This window comes from Geospiza fortis, unplaced genomic scaffold (assembly GCF_000277835.1).
Source record: "Geospiza fortis unplaced genomic scaffold, GeoFor_1.0 scaffold130, whole genome shotgun sequence".
Classification (NCBI taxonomy): Eukaryota; Metazoa; Chordata; class Aves; order Passeriformes; family Thraupidae; genus Geospiza; species Geospiza fortis.
Genome location: NW_005054300.1, coordinates 10,525,707 through 10,541,790, shown reverse-complemented (window position 1 = coordinate 10,541,790; position 16,084 = coordinate 10,525,707). Strand labels below are relative to the sequence as shown.

General features: G+C 41.7%; 1 protein-coding gene across 4 annotated transcripts in view; it reads right to left on the bottom strand.

Moving 5' to 3' along the window:
* Positions 1-2,222: 2,222 nt before the first annotated feature.
* Positions 2,223-16,084, bottom strand: part of WASHC2C (WASH complex subunit 2C) — a 34,425-nt gene continuing 20,563 nt past the window's right edge. For 2 of the 4 annotated variants that reach the window (XM_031062399.1, XM_031062409.1), the window contains exons 21-28: positions 14,130-14,258; positions 13,826-13,921; positions 11,534-11,650; positions 9,871-9,933; positions 8,970-9,182; positions 6,661-7,263; positions 5,863-6,037; positions 2,223-2,706 (exon numbers count right to left, since the gene is read on the bottom strand). In XM_031062399.1, the coding sequence (XP_030918259.1) occupies positions 2,570-2,706; positions 5,863-6,037; positions 6,661-7,263; positions 8,970-9,182; positions 9,871-9,933; positions 11,534-11,650; positions 13,826-13,921; positions 14,130-14,258 (1,533 nt within the window). In that variant the 3' untranslated portion in view covers positions 2,223-2,569. The remainder of the gene's footprint in view (positions 2,707-5,862; positions 6,038-6,660; positions 7,264-8,969; positions 9,183-9,870; positions 9,934-11,533; positions 11,651-13,825; positions 13,922-14,129; positions 14,259-16,084) is intronic. The other 2 variants (XM_031062414.1, XM_031062404.1) reach the window with 2 other exon arrangements.

The window sequence follows — 16,084 nt, the reverse complement described above, 5'->3', positions numbered from 1 at the left end:
CCTCCGCCGGAGCGGCTCGCAGGCATTGCCGCTGTGTCGGAGCGCAGCACTGGCCCCGGGCGGCATGGGCGGGCCGACTCCCAGCCCGGGCAGCCGCCCCGCTGCTCCCAGCCAGGACACGAACATTGCCCCGTGCAGGGCCAGGCACTGCTCTGGGGCACCCTCCACTGAAGGCCAGCGCTCGATTGCGCTCCCAGTTCAGCCAGAGGTGGGCCAGGGCAAGCTCCAGAAGCAGCGGGCCCTCGGGTGATCACAGACTAGAGAAAACAAGCTCATCCTATTAGCAGGTGCTAATTACATTAACCACTTTACTTTCCATTTAGGTTTTAAAATATGCAAGACCTACCCTGACTCACTGTTAGGTTTCAGGCCCAGTTGAAACGATGACGTTTGAGAAGCATGTAGTGGGTTTAATACTGAGCCTTCAGCTCTGCCCTTCTGGAAATAGGCAACTGTGGTTTATCAAATTTGCAGAAAAACTCAAAAAACCAAACCTGAAAAGCAACATCCAAAAAACCCCCAAATCACCAAAAAACCAACACCGGCCAAAACCAAACCATCTAGCCAAAACCCAGTTCAAAATATCACCTCTCAGACCAAGCCCTCCCAGAAGTGAAGTGCCTAGACCTCATTTTAATATGAAGAGAGACAAGGAAAGGCACAAACACTCTCTCTCTGCCAGTTTAGAAAGACTAGGTGTGAACAAAGGTTCTGATCTACATCATAGAAACTTGCACTATGAAGAGCTTTTCTCTGCTGAGCTTTCACATGAAAGTTTACGAAACACTAAGGCAGGAGCTTTTTTTTTCCTACTCCAAGAGCTTTTAGCTCTCAGGGTTCTTAGCTTGTGAACAGCCCTCTCTGTAATGTTAATAGAAGTTATTAATGTGAAGGCCCAAGAAGATGCAGAAAAGAAACAAAAGAATTTACCATCCTTTTCTTCGTCATCATATCTTTGAAGCCCTTCTAAGCACAGAAGGAGTAAAGAAGCAGTCCAAATCACATACGAGGCATATGCAGCAGATGTAATGCCTATAAATAAAGTTCAAGTGCTTTCACTGCAGACACCCATTTGCAAATAGCCCCCACACTCTTTTTCAAGCTGCTACTCTCAGCTTAACCCCCACTTAACATGAATCATTGCCAGGCCCACCTATGGTGCAAATCAATACATCATGTTTCTCCTTTATCCCTTCCAACCTTTCCTTCTGCTTTACCCTCATTAGTGCTAGATGTTTCAGCTGTAGTATTTACTGTGCCTGATAAAGGAAGTTCATCTTGAGAAACAAGAGACAAGCAGATGTCTCAGAATGGGAACTGCAGTGCAAGTGGGAGTTGATCTCAAAGAAGTCCTCTAAGCACATGCTTTAAATTCACAGCAGAACAGTCTTAAAGAGTCCAAGATAAAGTAGTCACTATCATAAAAGCAGTGAATCTAGTCAGAATTGCAGGCAGTCACTTGTACAATAAAATAAACATTTGATCCTCCTGCATGTATGCACTTGCTCTGCTTGAATGCATGCAGGAGAGCAAGCGTCTACCACTGGGTATCCAGTATGATTAATGGCATCTGTTTCAGAAGGGAATCTAGAAAATACAGGAAGCAAAGTTAGACCAAATACATTCCACGGTTAGAGAGACTCCAGAGCAGCAACCTCCTGTATACAGCTTACACTGTGTTATGGAGGAGAAGGGAAAGCAGACAGCAAGCCTTTAGGCACAGAAGAGTCTTTCCACAAAGTATGTGCATTGGCTTGTCAGCCTGGAAGTGACCAAGCGTGCTCTTTACAGATGGACTTGGTGAAAACACTTATTTGCAAAACTCTGGCAGCTCCATGCAGGTGAAAAATCTCATTTAAAGGCCTACAACTTGAACAGAAGACACTGTTAGGTTTCTGTTGTCTTCATGGACAACGCGGTGCTCATTTGTAACACACTCTCCCCGGCAAAGCAGCATTAACTGTTGCTATTTTTACAACCCACATCAGCTGCCTATATGAAACATCTCATTAGAGCTGGTGTCAAGTCCTGCTCTGAGGTTTCCTAACTGCTTCATCTGTAAGAAAAGCTGTAGCTGGTACTGAACCCAGGCTTACCCTCCCACTAGCTCAGTAGGTGGCAGCTGACCCAGACAAGGCACAGTAATGGTTCTGGTAGCATTCAAGTCATGATGCACACGTTCTAAGCAAGAAGTAAAGAGGAAAGTAAGACGTGCAGACAGATCAAGTTTAACAGACTCCATTTACTATTTATCAATTATTTTATCTATAGATCTGTTCAATAAAACAAACTATACTTTATATAATAGATTACTTCATTGCAGGTATTGCACAGGCTGTATTCATCTCGGCACCATGGAAACATGATAGCAGGAGGTTACTGTATTTTTTAAAAAATATATAATTTAGCAGAATTAGACTAGCACAAGAGAATACTAACCATTTTAAATGGGTAATCTAATTTAAATATCCATGTCCATCTCATTCCAGTTCTACTGAATTAGAGAATCCAGAGTATTAGTACTGGACAGGGCTAAGGAAGGCTGCTTCTCTGCAACACATCCCCTTGACTACTGGCCTCCAAAGGCATTCAGCGGGTCATCAAATGTGCTCAGGATCTTGCTTTCAGATTTTGGTTCTGAGGCTGCTTGGGAAGATCTGGTTTTAGGAGTAGGTATCTTGACTTGGCTGCTAGAGAAGATATCATCTAAAGAGGGGAAAAAAAATAGATTTTAATGAGAAGTGACTACTAAACAGAAGCAACATTGTACACAAGAGACTCCATCACACAGCAGTGACTGCCAAGGACATTCTGTGATAAACAAATGCTTTCCTGCCACTTGCAATTCTGGATGCATTTGTAAGGACATATGTGGGAGCTGTTAGCTCTTAAGATTTTTTTTTCTTCTTGGTAGACAGCATAATACTTGTATTTTATAACATGTTCAGGCTCTCGTAAGCATTTGTAAAGTACTAATAAATTAAAGCTCCACAATAAATTCTATCATGCAAGTGCCAGATAACATCCCTCTTACCTAGAACATTAGTGTCTGAGGAACCTGAGAGATCCAAGAGCTGTGAGGTTGTTGCTAAAGAAAATCCAAAGAGGAAAAGATGGTAGTTGCTAGCAACTACTGTGGTGATATTCATTAACCATGAGTCTAATGTACAGCACAGTAAGAACATAATATAAATCCCCTGAGAACAGACCACTGCTAAGATGCAAGGGGGCAGACAGCTATAACCACTCTCCTGATAATATTCAAGAAGTCTGTCTACAGTCTTGAATCAAGGTCTTGCACCACAAGATATGCTTCCTCAATACAAGCATATCTGTTGTGAATAACTAGGATCACAAAGGGGAAAAATATCACACTGCCATTAAGGCAGAGGACAACAATACACAGAAATTAAATAATCCAACACAGATAGCCTGTGTCAGCTGCAGAGCTCACAGTCTTGCTGTGGCTAGAACTGCCTGTGTTAAGGACTGTGCTCATGAAAGAGATGAAGCTGCTACCATACACATGCTGAGGGGTTACCATGAGGTTTGCTGAGTGTACACAACAGTGTATCTTGTACTCTAAACTAAGAAATTTAGGATACTCAGATTATGTAGTTGGAGTATAAAACCGAAAAATTGCAAGCCTTAGATATGAGGAACACTAGTGATTCACAAGGCCAGTGTAAATAGCACATAACTGGTCTTGAATCCCTATTAAGAAAATATGGGTGTTATATAGAGGTTAATATAGCCACTGAGTCTAGCTGGTCAGAGCATGGCTCTAATAACACCAAAGTTGTGGGCTTGATCCCCATATGGGCCATTCATATAAGAGTCAGACTTGATGATCCTTGTGGGTCCCTTCCAAGTCAGAATATTCTGTGAATTACTAGTCCAGACTATAAAAACTACTATTTCAATCTTCAGCACGTAGCCTAACCTTGAGCAGAGGCCAAGCACAAAGTGGTCTATCAAAAAGTGTTTCCCTGTCTCTTCTCACTACTTCCAATTCAGCATGTGTCTGCTACTGTGCTGATCATAGGGATTACACAGGAATAATCCAGGACCACATTTCAGCACAAGAGCAGTTTAGAAAGGCAGCAAAACAGAGTAATCCCCTACTGGCATCACTCCAAAGCAAGAAGCTATTACATGGATTAGCTTTACAGTAGAGAGAGACTGCCATAAGCAGTAGAGGTATCACTCCTATTTTTTATAAAGAGGCTTAAAGAGTACAAAAAATTTGCCCAGGGAAAACAGTATTTGTCAGAGTGCAAGAAAGCTCAGTGACCATTTTGAACATAAGCAGAGGTGACATCAGCTGTAAGGTGATTAAGGACTCTAGTGACTGAAAGGTGTGGTAGGATGAAAGAAAAGAGCCTGCAGCCTTCATCCCCCCTCAAACTGCAGCTGAAATTTACTGTTTCATTTGTAGCAGAAAGGTTCTCCTAAGACAAACACGTACAGCTCTGTAAAAGTGCTACCACCATCACTTAAGCCAGCCCTTAACGTTGAAACGTAGGCAAGTGCCAGTTCCACAATTCTACTGCAGAACATCCTCATCTTCAGGCACGTCCCTGCACTCCTGTGGGTGTTGTGAAGCTCCACGGGCACTAAGGAGCCACATACCTATAGCTGTACCACTGAATAGTCACTGCTCTACAGGAAGATGAAGTCCATCAGATGCAGGTGCTTTAGGTGCAATAGGCATCAAGATCAGCTGTGACATGAAACACAAAGCTCTAGCACCAGAGTTGATGTCAAAAGTGGAAGTACAAACAACAGGTTCTGTTGTGGCTATTTTCATGTGGCACTCTACAACTATTTTTTTCAACATTCAGTTCAGATTTTTCTGTTGAATATTTGGAAGGGGTAACTGCTTGGCAAATTTTTTCACTTACTATAGACTACATGAAAAAATGTAAATTATTAAAACAAGATTTTAAAAAATATCATCCAATATGTATTTCAAATACCTTTCTAACAAATCTTTAAGTCTTATTTTTATATCAATCAAGAAGATTTTGAAATCTCAAGATGCTCATTCTCCAGCAAGTTTTCTAGCACATTTACAGACTTCAGCCATCAGGCTAGAGTGCTTAGCAGCAGTCCAAGTAAAACAGTGGTAAGTCAGGTTCAATTTGAGTAAGTCAGAGGGAATGAAGACTTGACAAGAACCAAAGCTAGAGAAGAAATTTTGTCTTAGAAAAGAAATACATGCAATCTCAAAGAGCTATGAACATGAAGAGTCTGAGAACAGACAGAGCTGAAAATCACACTACTTTCAGTATCTCTGCTGACGGAGAAGAAAGGAGCATGCTTTGTGCATCATTTCACATTACTACTCGCTGTTTTTTCAACAAATTTTACATAGCAAACATTTGGTTTCAGGTGTAGTATCTGTAAATTGTCCTGGGTACATGAATGTAAACAAAAGCTTATGAGTTCCAAGGCAGTTAACACAATAGTGAAGGTGGGATGGACAGAGATGCTAGTTTGTTTGTAACAGTGATTCATCTGAAAATGCAATACAAAAAGCTGTGCAAATTGAAATACGGAATCTGTCTCAGAGCCATAACATGAGATGAATCTCTTAGAAACTTGTCTGGAGTAATTCCCTACAGGAATTAAACTTTTTCTCAGAACAATTTTATACTCTCTCCTAAACTACTTTAATGCCATGCTAGTTCTACAAATCTACAAAGTTCTCATCCAAGGTTAAAATCCAAAGATGACTAGAGATTTCAGAGAAGTTGAAAAGTAGAAGGTCCTAAAACATCTTAGATGAATGCAATTCAGGACAATAGTGCTACAATAGTACAAGACTAGTAGCAAGATTTTGCTTATACATACACTTACCCATATCATCATCAAATATGGATTTTTGTTCCACCTTCTTCTTGGTCTTCTTTTCTTTTGGTTTTGCAGTTAGATCCGCAAAAATATCAACGGTATCATCAAACAGGTTTGTCTCTGGCATTTTCTCTTTAATTTTGGTCACTGGCTTAATTGCCTCAGTAGCAAATATATCATCCTTGAAGAAAAATAGAGAAAGATCTCATCAATCCACAACACACTTCAAGAGAATAGTCAAATTATCTGTACACAGCAGCTGAGATGTTTAGAAGACTTGGATTTCCTGGGCTTATCAGACAAAGGTTGAACTCAGCAATCTGAGAGGTATTTGCCAACCTAACTAGCAAGAAGTTTGAGACTCTTTTCCTCATGGGGGACTTGGCGGAAGTGCCTTAGTAGTGGACTGTACACAGGTCAAGTACAGCTCACAGAGGCCTGTATCAAGTGCCCAGCCCACCAATTTTATTCCTTTTTTTAAAGTGTTGTTTAGTTGCTGGGAATTGAACAGACAGTTAATAAATAAGAACCAAATACCTTACTATTCTGAAAAAGGTATGCTGTCACAGCACATTCACTGCATGCCAGCTCTGTGTTAAGACTCCACCTTTTAAATTACTGTTGCTAGTTAGGGGCTGAAGAACCAAAGAGTTTTTATATCCCAGCAGTGGAGCAGGATTGAGAGTTTATTTCACTCCCTTATCCTGCACACCCCATCCTATTCAGCAGCCTCCATTAAGTCTAAAGTAGAGGGGTCTACATATGGACCTGGGAAACAAAAAACATGGCAGGTTCAGCCATTACCTCAAAGATATCTTGGGCAGTAGGGTCAGCTGCTTGGTGGACAGCAGATTTTAACTCCTTTTTTCCAGTTTTTTGAGAGGTGAAGAGAGAATCTTCCTGTTCCTCCAAAAAAGGTATAGGGCTGCTTTTTGTTGAAGACTTTTGTTGTACAGGCTGGAAGAGATCATTGCTGTCCTGGTCACCCACATCAGCCTTCTTCTCCCTGCCCTTTATGGGTTCGTTAGCCATATTGTCTGGCATTCCTTCCTTCAGCTTTGGTTGTACAACAGGTCTGGATGTTGAGCTGTTTGCAAAAAGGTCTTCAGATTCAAACAGATCATCCCCATTTTCTGTGGATTCTGGAGGAAGGAGTTTGTTTGTCCCAGCAGACAAAACACTGCTGTGAGCTGGTAGTGACAAGCTAGAGAGAAAGCCATTTTCCTTGGACTCTGCTTCAGCAGCAAGAGGCTCCTTTATGTTCTTTACTGCTGACATCTGTTTTGGTAGAGAGAATTGTGGCTCTTTATTAGTGTCCAAGTCCTCACTCACTTCAGCCTCTTGGGCAGCCAGACGGCGCGCCAATCTGCTAGGGGGTCTGCGCTTCCCCGGAACCCTGATCCTGGTCTGCAAGGAAGGAGGAAAAGCAAAGTAGGGTCATACAAAAGGAAAAAGCCCCACAGGAAATTTGAGTAATTAGGAGAATGACTTAGAAATATAACCCAGGATTTCTGATTTGCTGCCCTTAGTCATTCCACAGCGATGGAACTGGTGTACAAAAACAATAGCACCCGCAAATAGAGTCACAACAGGTCAGCAAGCCACTCTAGCCCCTTGGCTTTAGGTAATACCTTAGTCAGCCTGTTATCTTGCTAATCTAGGGGCTCTTAGAGCACAGTTCAAGCCATGACTAATTGTATTTTCCATGCAATTTCATTTTATGTATAGCCTATTGCAGTTAATTGCTGCTTTTAAGGAAGCCCCCTGCAAGTTTCCATTACAGCCTCTCCCCTCTCCCACATGGACAGGAGTATTTACATGGGTAGGAAATGGATCACTACAGCTTCTCCTTCCCTTTTGTTAATTGCTTCATGCCCTGCTCTTTCAAAGGGCAGGCAGAATGCTGAGCAGGTTGCTTTGTTCCAGCCTTTGGAAAAAAGTGCATTTGACTAGATATATTTACACTCAAAGTTGAAAGGTTGAAGAAGCAATGATATGCCAAAATTACGGCATCTAACCTGAGCCACAAAAAGCATTCCCTGTATAGTTACCAAGATGCTTCTTCTCAGATTACTTCTGTAAAAAACATGCATCATCACTACACTAAAATCAGCATTCAAGGTTGATAATATGCAACTACAGGCAGTCTATTCTTTGCAGGCCTATCTATTTAAAAGTATCACAATAGAGAGCTTTGTTGGAACACGCTGTTATTGGAAACAACTATGCCTACATAGCAATCCACCAGGCTGATGTACAAGCTTCCAACCCATCTGTCACTAAGGGGTCATGTCAGCCCTGGTTGTTGGCGGCTGCTGCATCTTTCCAAGTCATCTCTGCTACTCGTCTAGTAATGAACAGCCTCATCAGCATTAGAGGAAGAAAGAAACAAAGTTAAAATCTTAAGTTATCTTACTCAAACTGCTGCTCTCAGGAAACCCCACTCAGACTTATAAAATCATAGGCACCTAGATGAAATCTTAACTACATGGCTGACACTTCCATTTTTTAAAAGAACGACTAAGTCTCTAATTAGAATATGCCTTTTGCAGTCCATAAAGTAGAAAGTATGAGGCAGAGATTTGCCACATCAAAAGCTGTAACACTTCTTTTTGTTTTCCTTTGTATGAAAACAAAAGTTTTCCTTGAAAAAGAATTGAGAGTTACAGTTCAGGACAGTGTGACATTTTTATCCACAGAGGAGTTAAACGTCAACCTACAGCAGTGATGTGCTCTGGATAGCTTGTGAAAGCAGCTGCCTGTAACCTCTTTTATAGTTAGGCTAGCAAGATGTCTTTTTAATATTTTTTTGGGTTGGTGTCTCCTGGGATGGGACAAGATGTTATGCTAGCATACCTTCAACCAATAGGGAAATCCAGTGTTTGGAAAAGGTACTCATGTACTTTAAAAGGCACCACTGAGCTAAGTATAGGTGCTAAGCTAGACTTTCTCTTCAGTGATCCACGGAAGTGAGAAGGGATTAGATTTTCACAGTCCCATTTATATTCAGATAAACCACACTGTTAGCAGAACTTGCATACCAAAACAAACTCCTGCATGAGGACAGACTGTGTTTTTAAACCCCTTCCTCTTATCCTAAATACCAAGGTTACCTTATTGGCATTGTGCAAGGTGTCTGCTTGCATGGGCTGATCAAAGCTTACACCCAGCTCTTCATTGCTTCCTGCAGCAGAGAAGGCTTCACTGTTCTGCACCTCCTTGGGCTCATGTAATGGAGTGTCCAGCACTGGTAAGGGTGACTTGAGATTGGAAACCTTAGGCATTGCACCAGGTAGTAAGGCTGAAGGGTTAATAGCTAAGTTAGCCTACAAAACAGGGACAACAAAAACATACACACAGAGAGAGATCACATTACTACTCCTCCAGAGCAGGCATGGCCCGAGAGAAGCAGCAAGAACTAGTTTATCTTGGTAATCAAGTTCTACTTCTGAAGTACCTGGCTTTTCTCAGACATAAGAACTTCTGTGTCTCCCACAAGCTCTGTCTCACTAAAACTGTGGAGTGGTCAAAACTATTATTCTGTGTAAGAGCTTCAGGAACAGCAGGGTCAAGTTATGCCAGACCAAACACCTATGTAGATCAATATTCTGTCTGAGGAGACAATGATTCTGACTTTGAATGATACTGTGATATAGACACTTATTAGTCGTTTTGTGTCAGAAGAGGGACATAACCATAGTCCCCCCTAAGAGTCTCTAAACATACTTAATAGTGCTAAGAACAATAGCAATTCAAAGTGGAGCCCACCCTCTGCCCCCCCAGCATAAGTAAATAGTGCTGCTTAGAGTCAAGACTGAAACAGAAGGAGGAAATAATATTAAACATGCGATACAGAAAAAGCAATCAAAAATATGCCATCTGAAAAAAAATAATAATGTTGCAAGAATAAGGTAAGGAAGCAGTAAGATTTTGGTTCAGGGAAAGCTATCAGTGAGGCAAGGAAGATTTTCTTTTTTTTTTTTTGAAAGTTAAAGTGCCAGTAAAGTTAATTACTTGTAGCTTTCCAATCCGAGATGAAGGCTCTTTGGTTTTAATGGGAACAGGACCTGTAGATTTCTGCACAAAATTACATTGGATTAAACAAGTTGACAAGTTGTTATCACCCAACCATAGTTTTCATTTTAATACATGTATAGAAAGCAGCTAATTGCTTACCAATTTCTTCTGAAGATACCTTGTTATCATAACATTCTACCATTAGAGCTATAGTCACAAAGTTTTCAGTTTCAGCTTCCCACATGCCATGGCCCCATCTTCATTACATTTCATTCACCCGTCCCTTCTACCCAATATTACACTTTGCCATGGTAACTGAACAACATCCATCTTCTCCAGGTCACTGCCACCACTAGGACAGCTGCCCTCAGGCAGGACAGCTACCTTCTCTCTCCTTGCTTATTCTGTCCCCTGGTGATATGAAGCCATATTGCCAGGCAATGATCTAACTTATCTCTTTGTGACTGGCTGTAACAGGGCTACAGACTTCCATGAAGCCCACATGGAAGCCAAGAGAGCTTCAAAATTGTTCCACTCAGGCTTCAAAAAAAAAAACAACCAGCTTTAGAGAAGTGAGTGTTCCTCTAAAGAAACCCAAGCCAGTAGTGCTAGAAAGAAGACTAGGCTAAAAGAGCAAGAGCAGCTGTTTGGTCTGAAGACTTGGGTCAATTCTAGGACTCAAGGAATGAATCAAATCAGCTAAGGTGCACTTCCCAGGGCTTGCTCTCCACAAGTTTGTAGTCTGCATGCTTCTGTGAGCTGTTGGTATGACTGGGCAGTCACAGCTCCTTCAGCTAGGTTGAAGTAACTGAGACTTTGCAAGAGTTACGACACTAGTCTGAAGGGCTTGAGAGCACGACAGAGGAATCCTAGTACCTGAGGAGATTGTTCTCTACTTAAGTGCATGTGGTGTTCAGCTTAACCTCAGACAGGCTGAAACCACACCTAAGCAGGCTGTAGCTGCAGTAGCTACAAAAAACAGGAAGATGAGCCTGATTTTAAACTTCAAGGAACACTTTACAAAAAGGGAAGACATGCGAATTACTACCCCTACAAGTGTGCTCTATGTTCTTCAGCCCAGGGGAAAAAAAGAAACTCCCACTCCCCACAACAAAAAGCTAATCTTGTACACATGAAAATCCATCAAGCAGCTCTGATGAGACACAGACCAGAACTCTGGTCCAGATCACCTCCCCCAGAGACTCTTGATTCTGCAAGATCGAGGACAGGAGCCTTGTTAACTCACCATAGAGACTCCAAGATAGGAGTCTTAACTGACACAGATATTTCCTGCATGCCCTGATCTCCTTTCTGAGAAAGGCTATCTTTAAAGACCACATTCACCCCAACAGACACTGGCACTTCAGAGAAGAAGAAACAACTAGTTTTCAGTACAACTGGACCTAGGGTGTAGCTCTTCACTGTCATTTCACTTTCTAAAGTGAAATGTGCATGTACAATGAATAAAACATCAATAACATTTAAACTTCTTGGTACTAACAGTGCACCTGCTGATAAGCAGAGAAGTTTGGTCACACATCGCTGCCTGGCAGCCAGTCAATCCAGGCATTACTTTTCATCTTTCCAAGACAATTAAAACAGGATTATACATCTCCTTTTTCTTTGCATGCTGTTCAAGACACAAGATTTAAGTACTTGCCTCTGTAGTTGCTGCCTTCAGAGTCTCATCTTGCTTGGCACTTAAAGCATTTTCTAAGTTACTGCTCACTGAGCAAGGGCCAACACTGGTCTGAAGAGTTTTCTTCTCCATCATTTTCTGAAAGCATTATGAGGACAAGTCAACATGAATGGGGTAAAAAGCATGCTGTGCAGATCCAAAAAAAACCAAACCCAAAACCCCAAAAGAACACAAGCAAAAATCTTTAAAATCTTGCTTTTAACTGAACAGAAAACTGGCCACATCTTTTGATCCTGCTGTGCATAGTTGTATTTGGTTTGCATGGCCAGGTTTTGGTAGTGGAGGTGGGGAGCTACAGGGGTGGATTTTGTGAGAAACTGGTAGAAGCGTTCTCCGTATCTAGCAGTGCCAATCCCTGGTGGCTCCAAAGATGGATGTGCTGCTGGCCTAGGCTGAGCCAATCAGCAACAGTGGTAACCCCTCTGTTATAACATATTTAAGAAAAAGAAAAGTTATTGCAGCCAGAAAAGAGTGGGGTGAGAACATGGGGGAGGAATAGCCCTGCAGACACAAGGTCAGTGCAGAAGGAGGGAGAAAAGGTGCTCCAGGCACTGGAGCTGAGATTCCCCTGCAGCCCCTTCCCCTGTGGTGAAGACCATGGTGAGGCAGCTGTGACCCTGTAGCCCATGGAGATCCGCACGGGTGCAGAGATCCACTCACAGCCTGTGAAGGAGATCCAGCCAGAGTAGGTGGGTACCTGAGAGGAGGCTGGGAACCCACAGGAGGCCTGGGTCCTGGCAGGGACCTGCAGAACCGTGGGAGAGGAGCCCACACTGGAGCAGGTCTCCTGGTAGAACTTCTGACCCTGTGGGGGACCCAGGTCGGCCCAGGCTATGCCCAAAGGACTGCACCCCATGGAAGAGTGACCCTGTGGGATGGACTGAGGCTGGAGAAGTTCATGGAGAACTGTCTCCTGTGAGAAGGACCCCATGCTGGACCAGAGGAAGGACTCTCCTCTCTGAGCAGTGGCAGAAACAAGGTGTGATGAACTGACCTAAACTCCCATTTCCCATCTCCCTGCACCAGTGGGGGAAGGAGGTAGAGCTGGGAAACAGAGACAGATGGGAGAAAGGTGTTTTTAAGGTCTTATCTTACTTCTCAGTATTCCACTCTGATTTTGCTAGAAATAAATTCAATTAATACCTTTAATTCAAATCTGCTTTGCCTGTGTAAGTATTTTGTGCGTGATCTCTCAAAGTCCTTATCTCAATTCACTTATATAAAATATAACTTTGTTATATTTTCTCTGCCCTGTCCAGCTGCAGAGGGGAGTGAGGGAGGGGCTTTGGTGAGTGTCTGGCATCTTGCCAAGGTCAGCTGACTACAACAATAGGTATTGATTTATGGCTGTGCAAAGCAAAGGCCTTCCATTCCTCCATTCCTTTGGTCTACCTCAACCTTTGCTGTCTGTGCCAACAATTAATAATGACAGTTTCAATAAACTTTCAAATGCATACATATTTCCTCATGAACAAAACAGCAGAGAGAATAAAAGCACAAGGCTAGCTAAGGAACTGTGCTATTTCTATATTTTATGGAGCAACCAGGCTCCATATATCGTCCCCCAAGCACTAATTACTTAAGACCACTCTGTCCAGAGTCCTCAAAGAAATAGTTTTCAGGAACTATTGTCAGTTTTCTAGCCTAACTTCCAGCTATAGACATGAATATAGACTAAAGTACAAGTTAGTTTCAATTTAATTAAGATAACTGTATTTAAAAGTAGCAGTTTAAAATGTATGTTAGGACTGTGACCTCAGACCATCTGTAACACAGTCTAGTTCATTACTGCACCTACTCTTCCTTTAAAAGCAATTGGGTGACCCTGAGTATTTTAACACTGCATCATTACCTGAGATCAAACCAACCTGCAGAAACTTGAATTACACAATTCTCAGAGCACAGCTCATCAGTCATGCATAAAGCACAGGGAAGTAATATCACCAAGTTAAGCAATTAAACAAATCAACCTCAACTTCTCTGATTTCTGCTCAGGTGTGCTCTCTTACACCTAAGCCGGTCCCAGGTGTACACAAAAATAAATAGAATCCAATTATTTCATCCCAGCTTTGGGAAACCCAAGGCATCTGTTTGCTCCCTATGTCTTCAGGGTCACAATGACCATTTCTGTTCTCTCAAAAAGATTTGAAAAGTCACTTAATTTCTTGTGGGTATACAAATGGAGAAAATCCCTTCCCTGCACTTCTTTCCCATTTCTTTTATGTAAGGCATTTACAGTAGAGAAACAAGTACCGGAATGTTTGTTTTAGCAGAACTGAAGAGATCATCCTCATCATCATCCCCAAAAAGACCTCCTCCAGGTGATGGCTTCAGGATACGGTTTGCAGACTAAAGAAACACAAGATAAAGAAAAGGTGTGTCACAGACCCAAAGCTCATCTCTTTCAGCCCATGATGTCAGAATATAACTGACATTAGCATTTGGCCCTCCCTGGAAATCAGTGATTTCTAAGCTGTGTCCAAACAAGGAACATCAGTACAATGAACAATTCAGACTGTTTTTAAACAGGAGGTTCAGAGGAGGGCTTTGAACTCACCATTGGCTTCTTGGGACTGGCAAAGAGGTCAACATCTGGGTCATTGTCCTTCTGAAGTTTGTGACTGAAGAGAAGCTCTTCATCTTGAAAGACCCCAGTGCTTTTGGGCCCACTACTTTTCTCAGAAGCCTGGAAGGAGGAGAAAGGTCCACACGGTGAAAAACTCCCTCTGTGAGGAGGTTATTTGCTTCATGATAAGGCAGGTTACAATCCCCCTGAGGCTACACTACAGCCCTGTACTGGTAACAAAACTACAGCTTTAACTGCTGGTTATGTTTTATTTTGACCAAATTTGCAAAACTTACAATGTAAATATTTGTATTTACAGTTCAATTTAATGAGAAGGCATTCACCACAATATCTGTGTCTGCTGATCTAAGATCCAGCTGCTACTACTTACTTTAAAGCTCCCTTCAAAAGGAAAACAAAAACTTTTCAGTATGTTATCACGATTGTACAGTAAGGTTTATATTCCAGTAAGACTTTTATGCCTCAAAAATTTCAGTTAAGGATGCAGGACACAGTAGCGAAATGAAGAGAATCTCTTGGTTATCTTCCTAAGTGACATTTTCAAAGAAGAATAAAAAAACAGATTTTTTTTTTAACAAAAGGCCTGTAAAGCTATTGTTGCTAGACTCCCTGTTCTTCTCCTGTGCAAGCAAGCAAACACCCACATGGAAGAACAGAACATACTGCCTTTGGCAAGAACTTGTACTTTCAAATTTGCTGCTGTGGGGAAGAATGCAGTTACCCACATCACCCTGTAAGTCTTCCATTACGTGGCAAAGGAATGAGTATCAGCTCCAGCACCAAAACCAATGCCTGTGTATGACTGTGGTCATTGCAGGCACCCAGGTGCAAAGGCAAAGGCCCCACTCAAATGTCCAGGTAAAGGCCCATATCTGTGTTTCTCCACTCATCTGTCTCTATTAAAACAACTCAAATTAAAGGATGCCTCTTCAGAGCATGACTGGATGTCCAGTACTATGACACCAGACACAAAATCTAGGCAGCAAGAGTGGTCTTCATAAGGGTAAAGCCTGATTCTACCCATTCCTATTCAAGTCTCCAGGAACCCCAAAGGGCTGCCTAAATTTAATTTCCAGTACACCACCTTTCATCCATATACCCTCTCCTATGATTTTTACTACTGTAATTTCTTTATTACATTCTCAGTCTCTCTCTGCACCAGCTTTAATTTTGTATCAAAAGCCAGGTCACATTTTTAGAGCGCTAGAACTGCTGTTTATGCCGATATGTGAAAACCTAATGCAAATCTAGAATTACCCACACACAAAACATATTAAGTTTAAATAAGACAGAAAAGTAGTTGCACCTTTCAGATTTGCCTATCAAAAAGGTTAAGTTCGTAAATTACCATTCTGATTTTTGTACTTCAGCACCTTAATCACTTTGTGACTACTATATGTTGACAGATGAGAACTTTGAAGGAAAGATTTGAATAGATTTCTATTCTTCCAAATTCATAAGACAGATGTGACTTCTTTCAATCATCTCCCAGTGTGCTCCCCACAAAAAACCAAACACAGTATTCATTCACAAGTGGTAAACAAAGGCCCAAGCTAACAATCCATTTTAACTCAGGGGCTGCTCTAAACTGATTTTTCTACAACAGTTATCTATTTCATTAAGTTCCAAGGGCTTCTGAGTAAAGTGTACATAGCTTTTAGGACTGGCAGATTACTTCACATGTTCACACTAAGATGACAAAACCTTGTGGTACACTGTAGTATATAGTATATACCTTTTGACACTACTTTAAACTTACAGAAAAAAATTCAGTACATTTGCATCAAGTAGAAACAAGAATATTGCCATGGATTCAAGGATATTGCTACTGAAAATTCCAAGCGCACCTCTTGATGATACATGCTATATCAGAAAAGCCAGACTAATAATATGGTAGCTGGAAACTTTTTAAAAAAATGGAGATA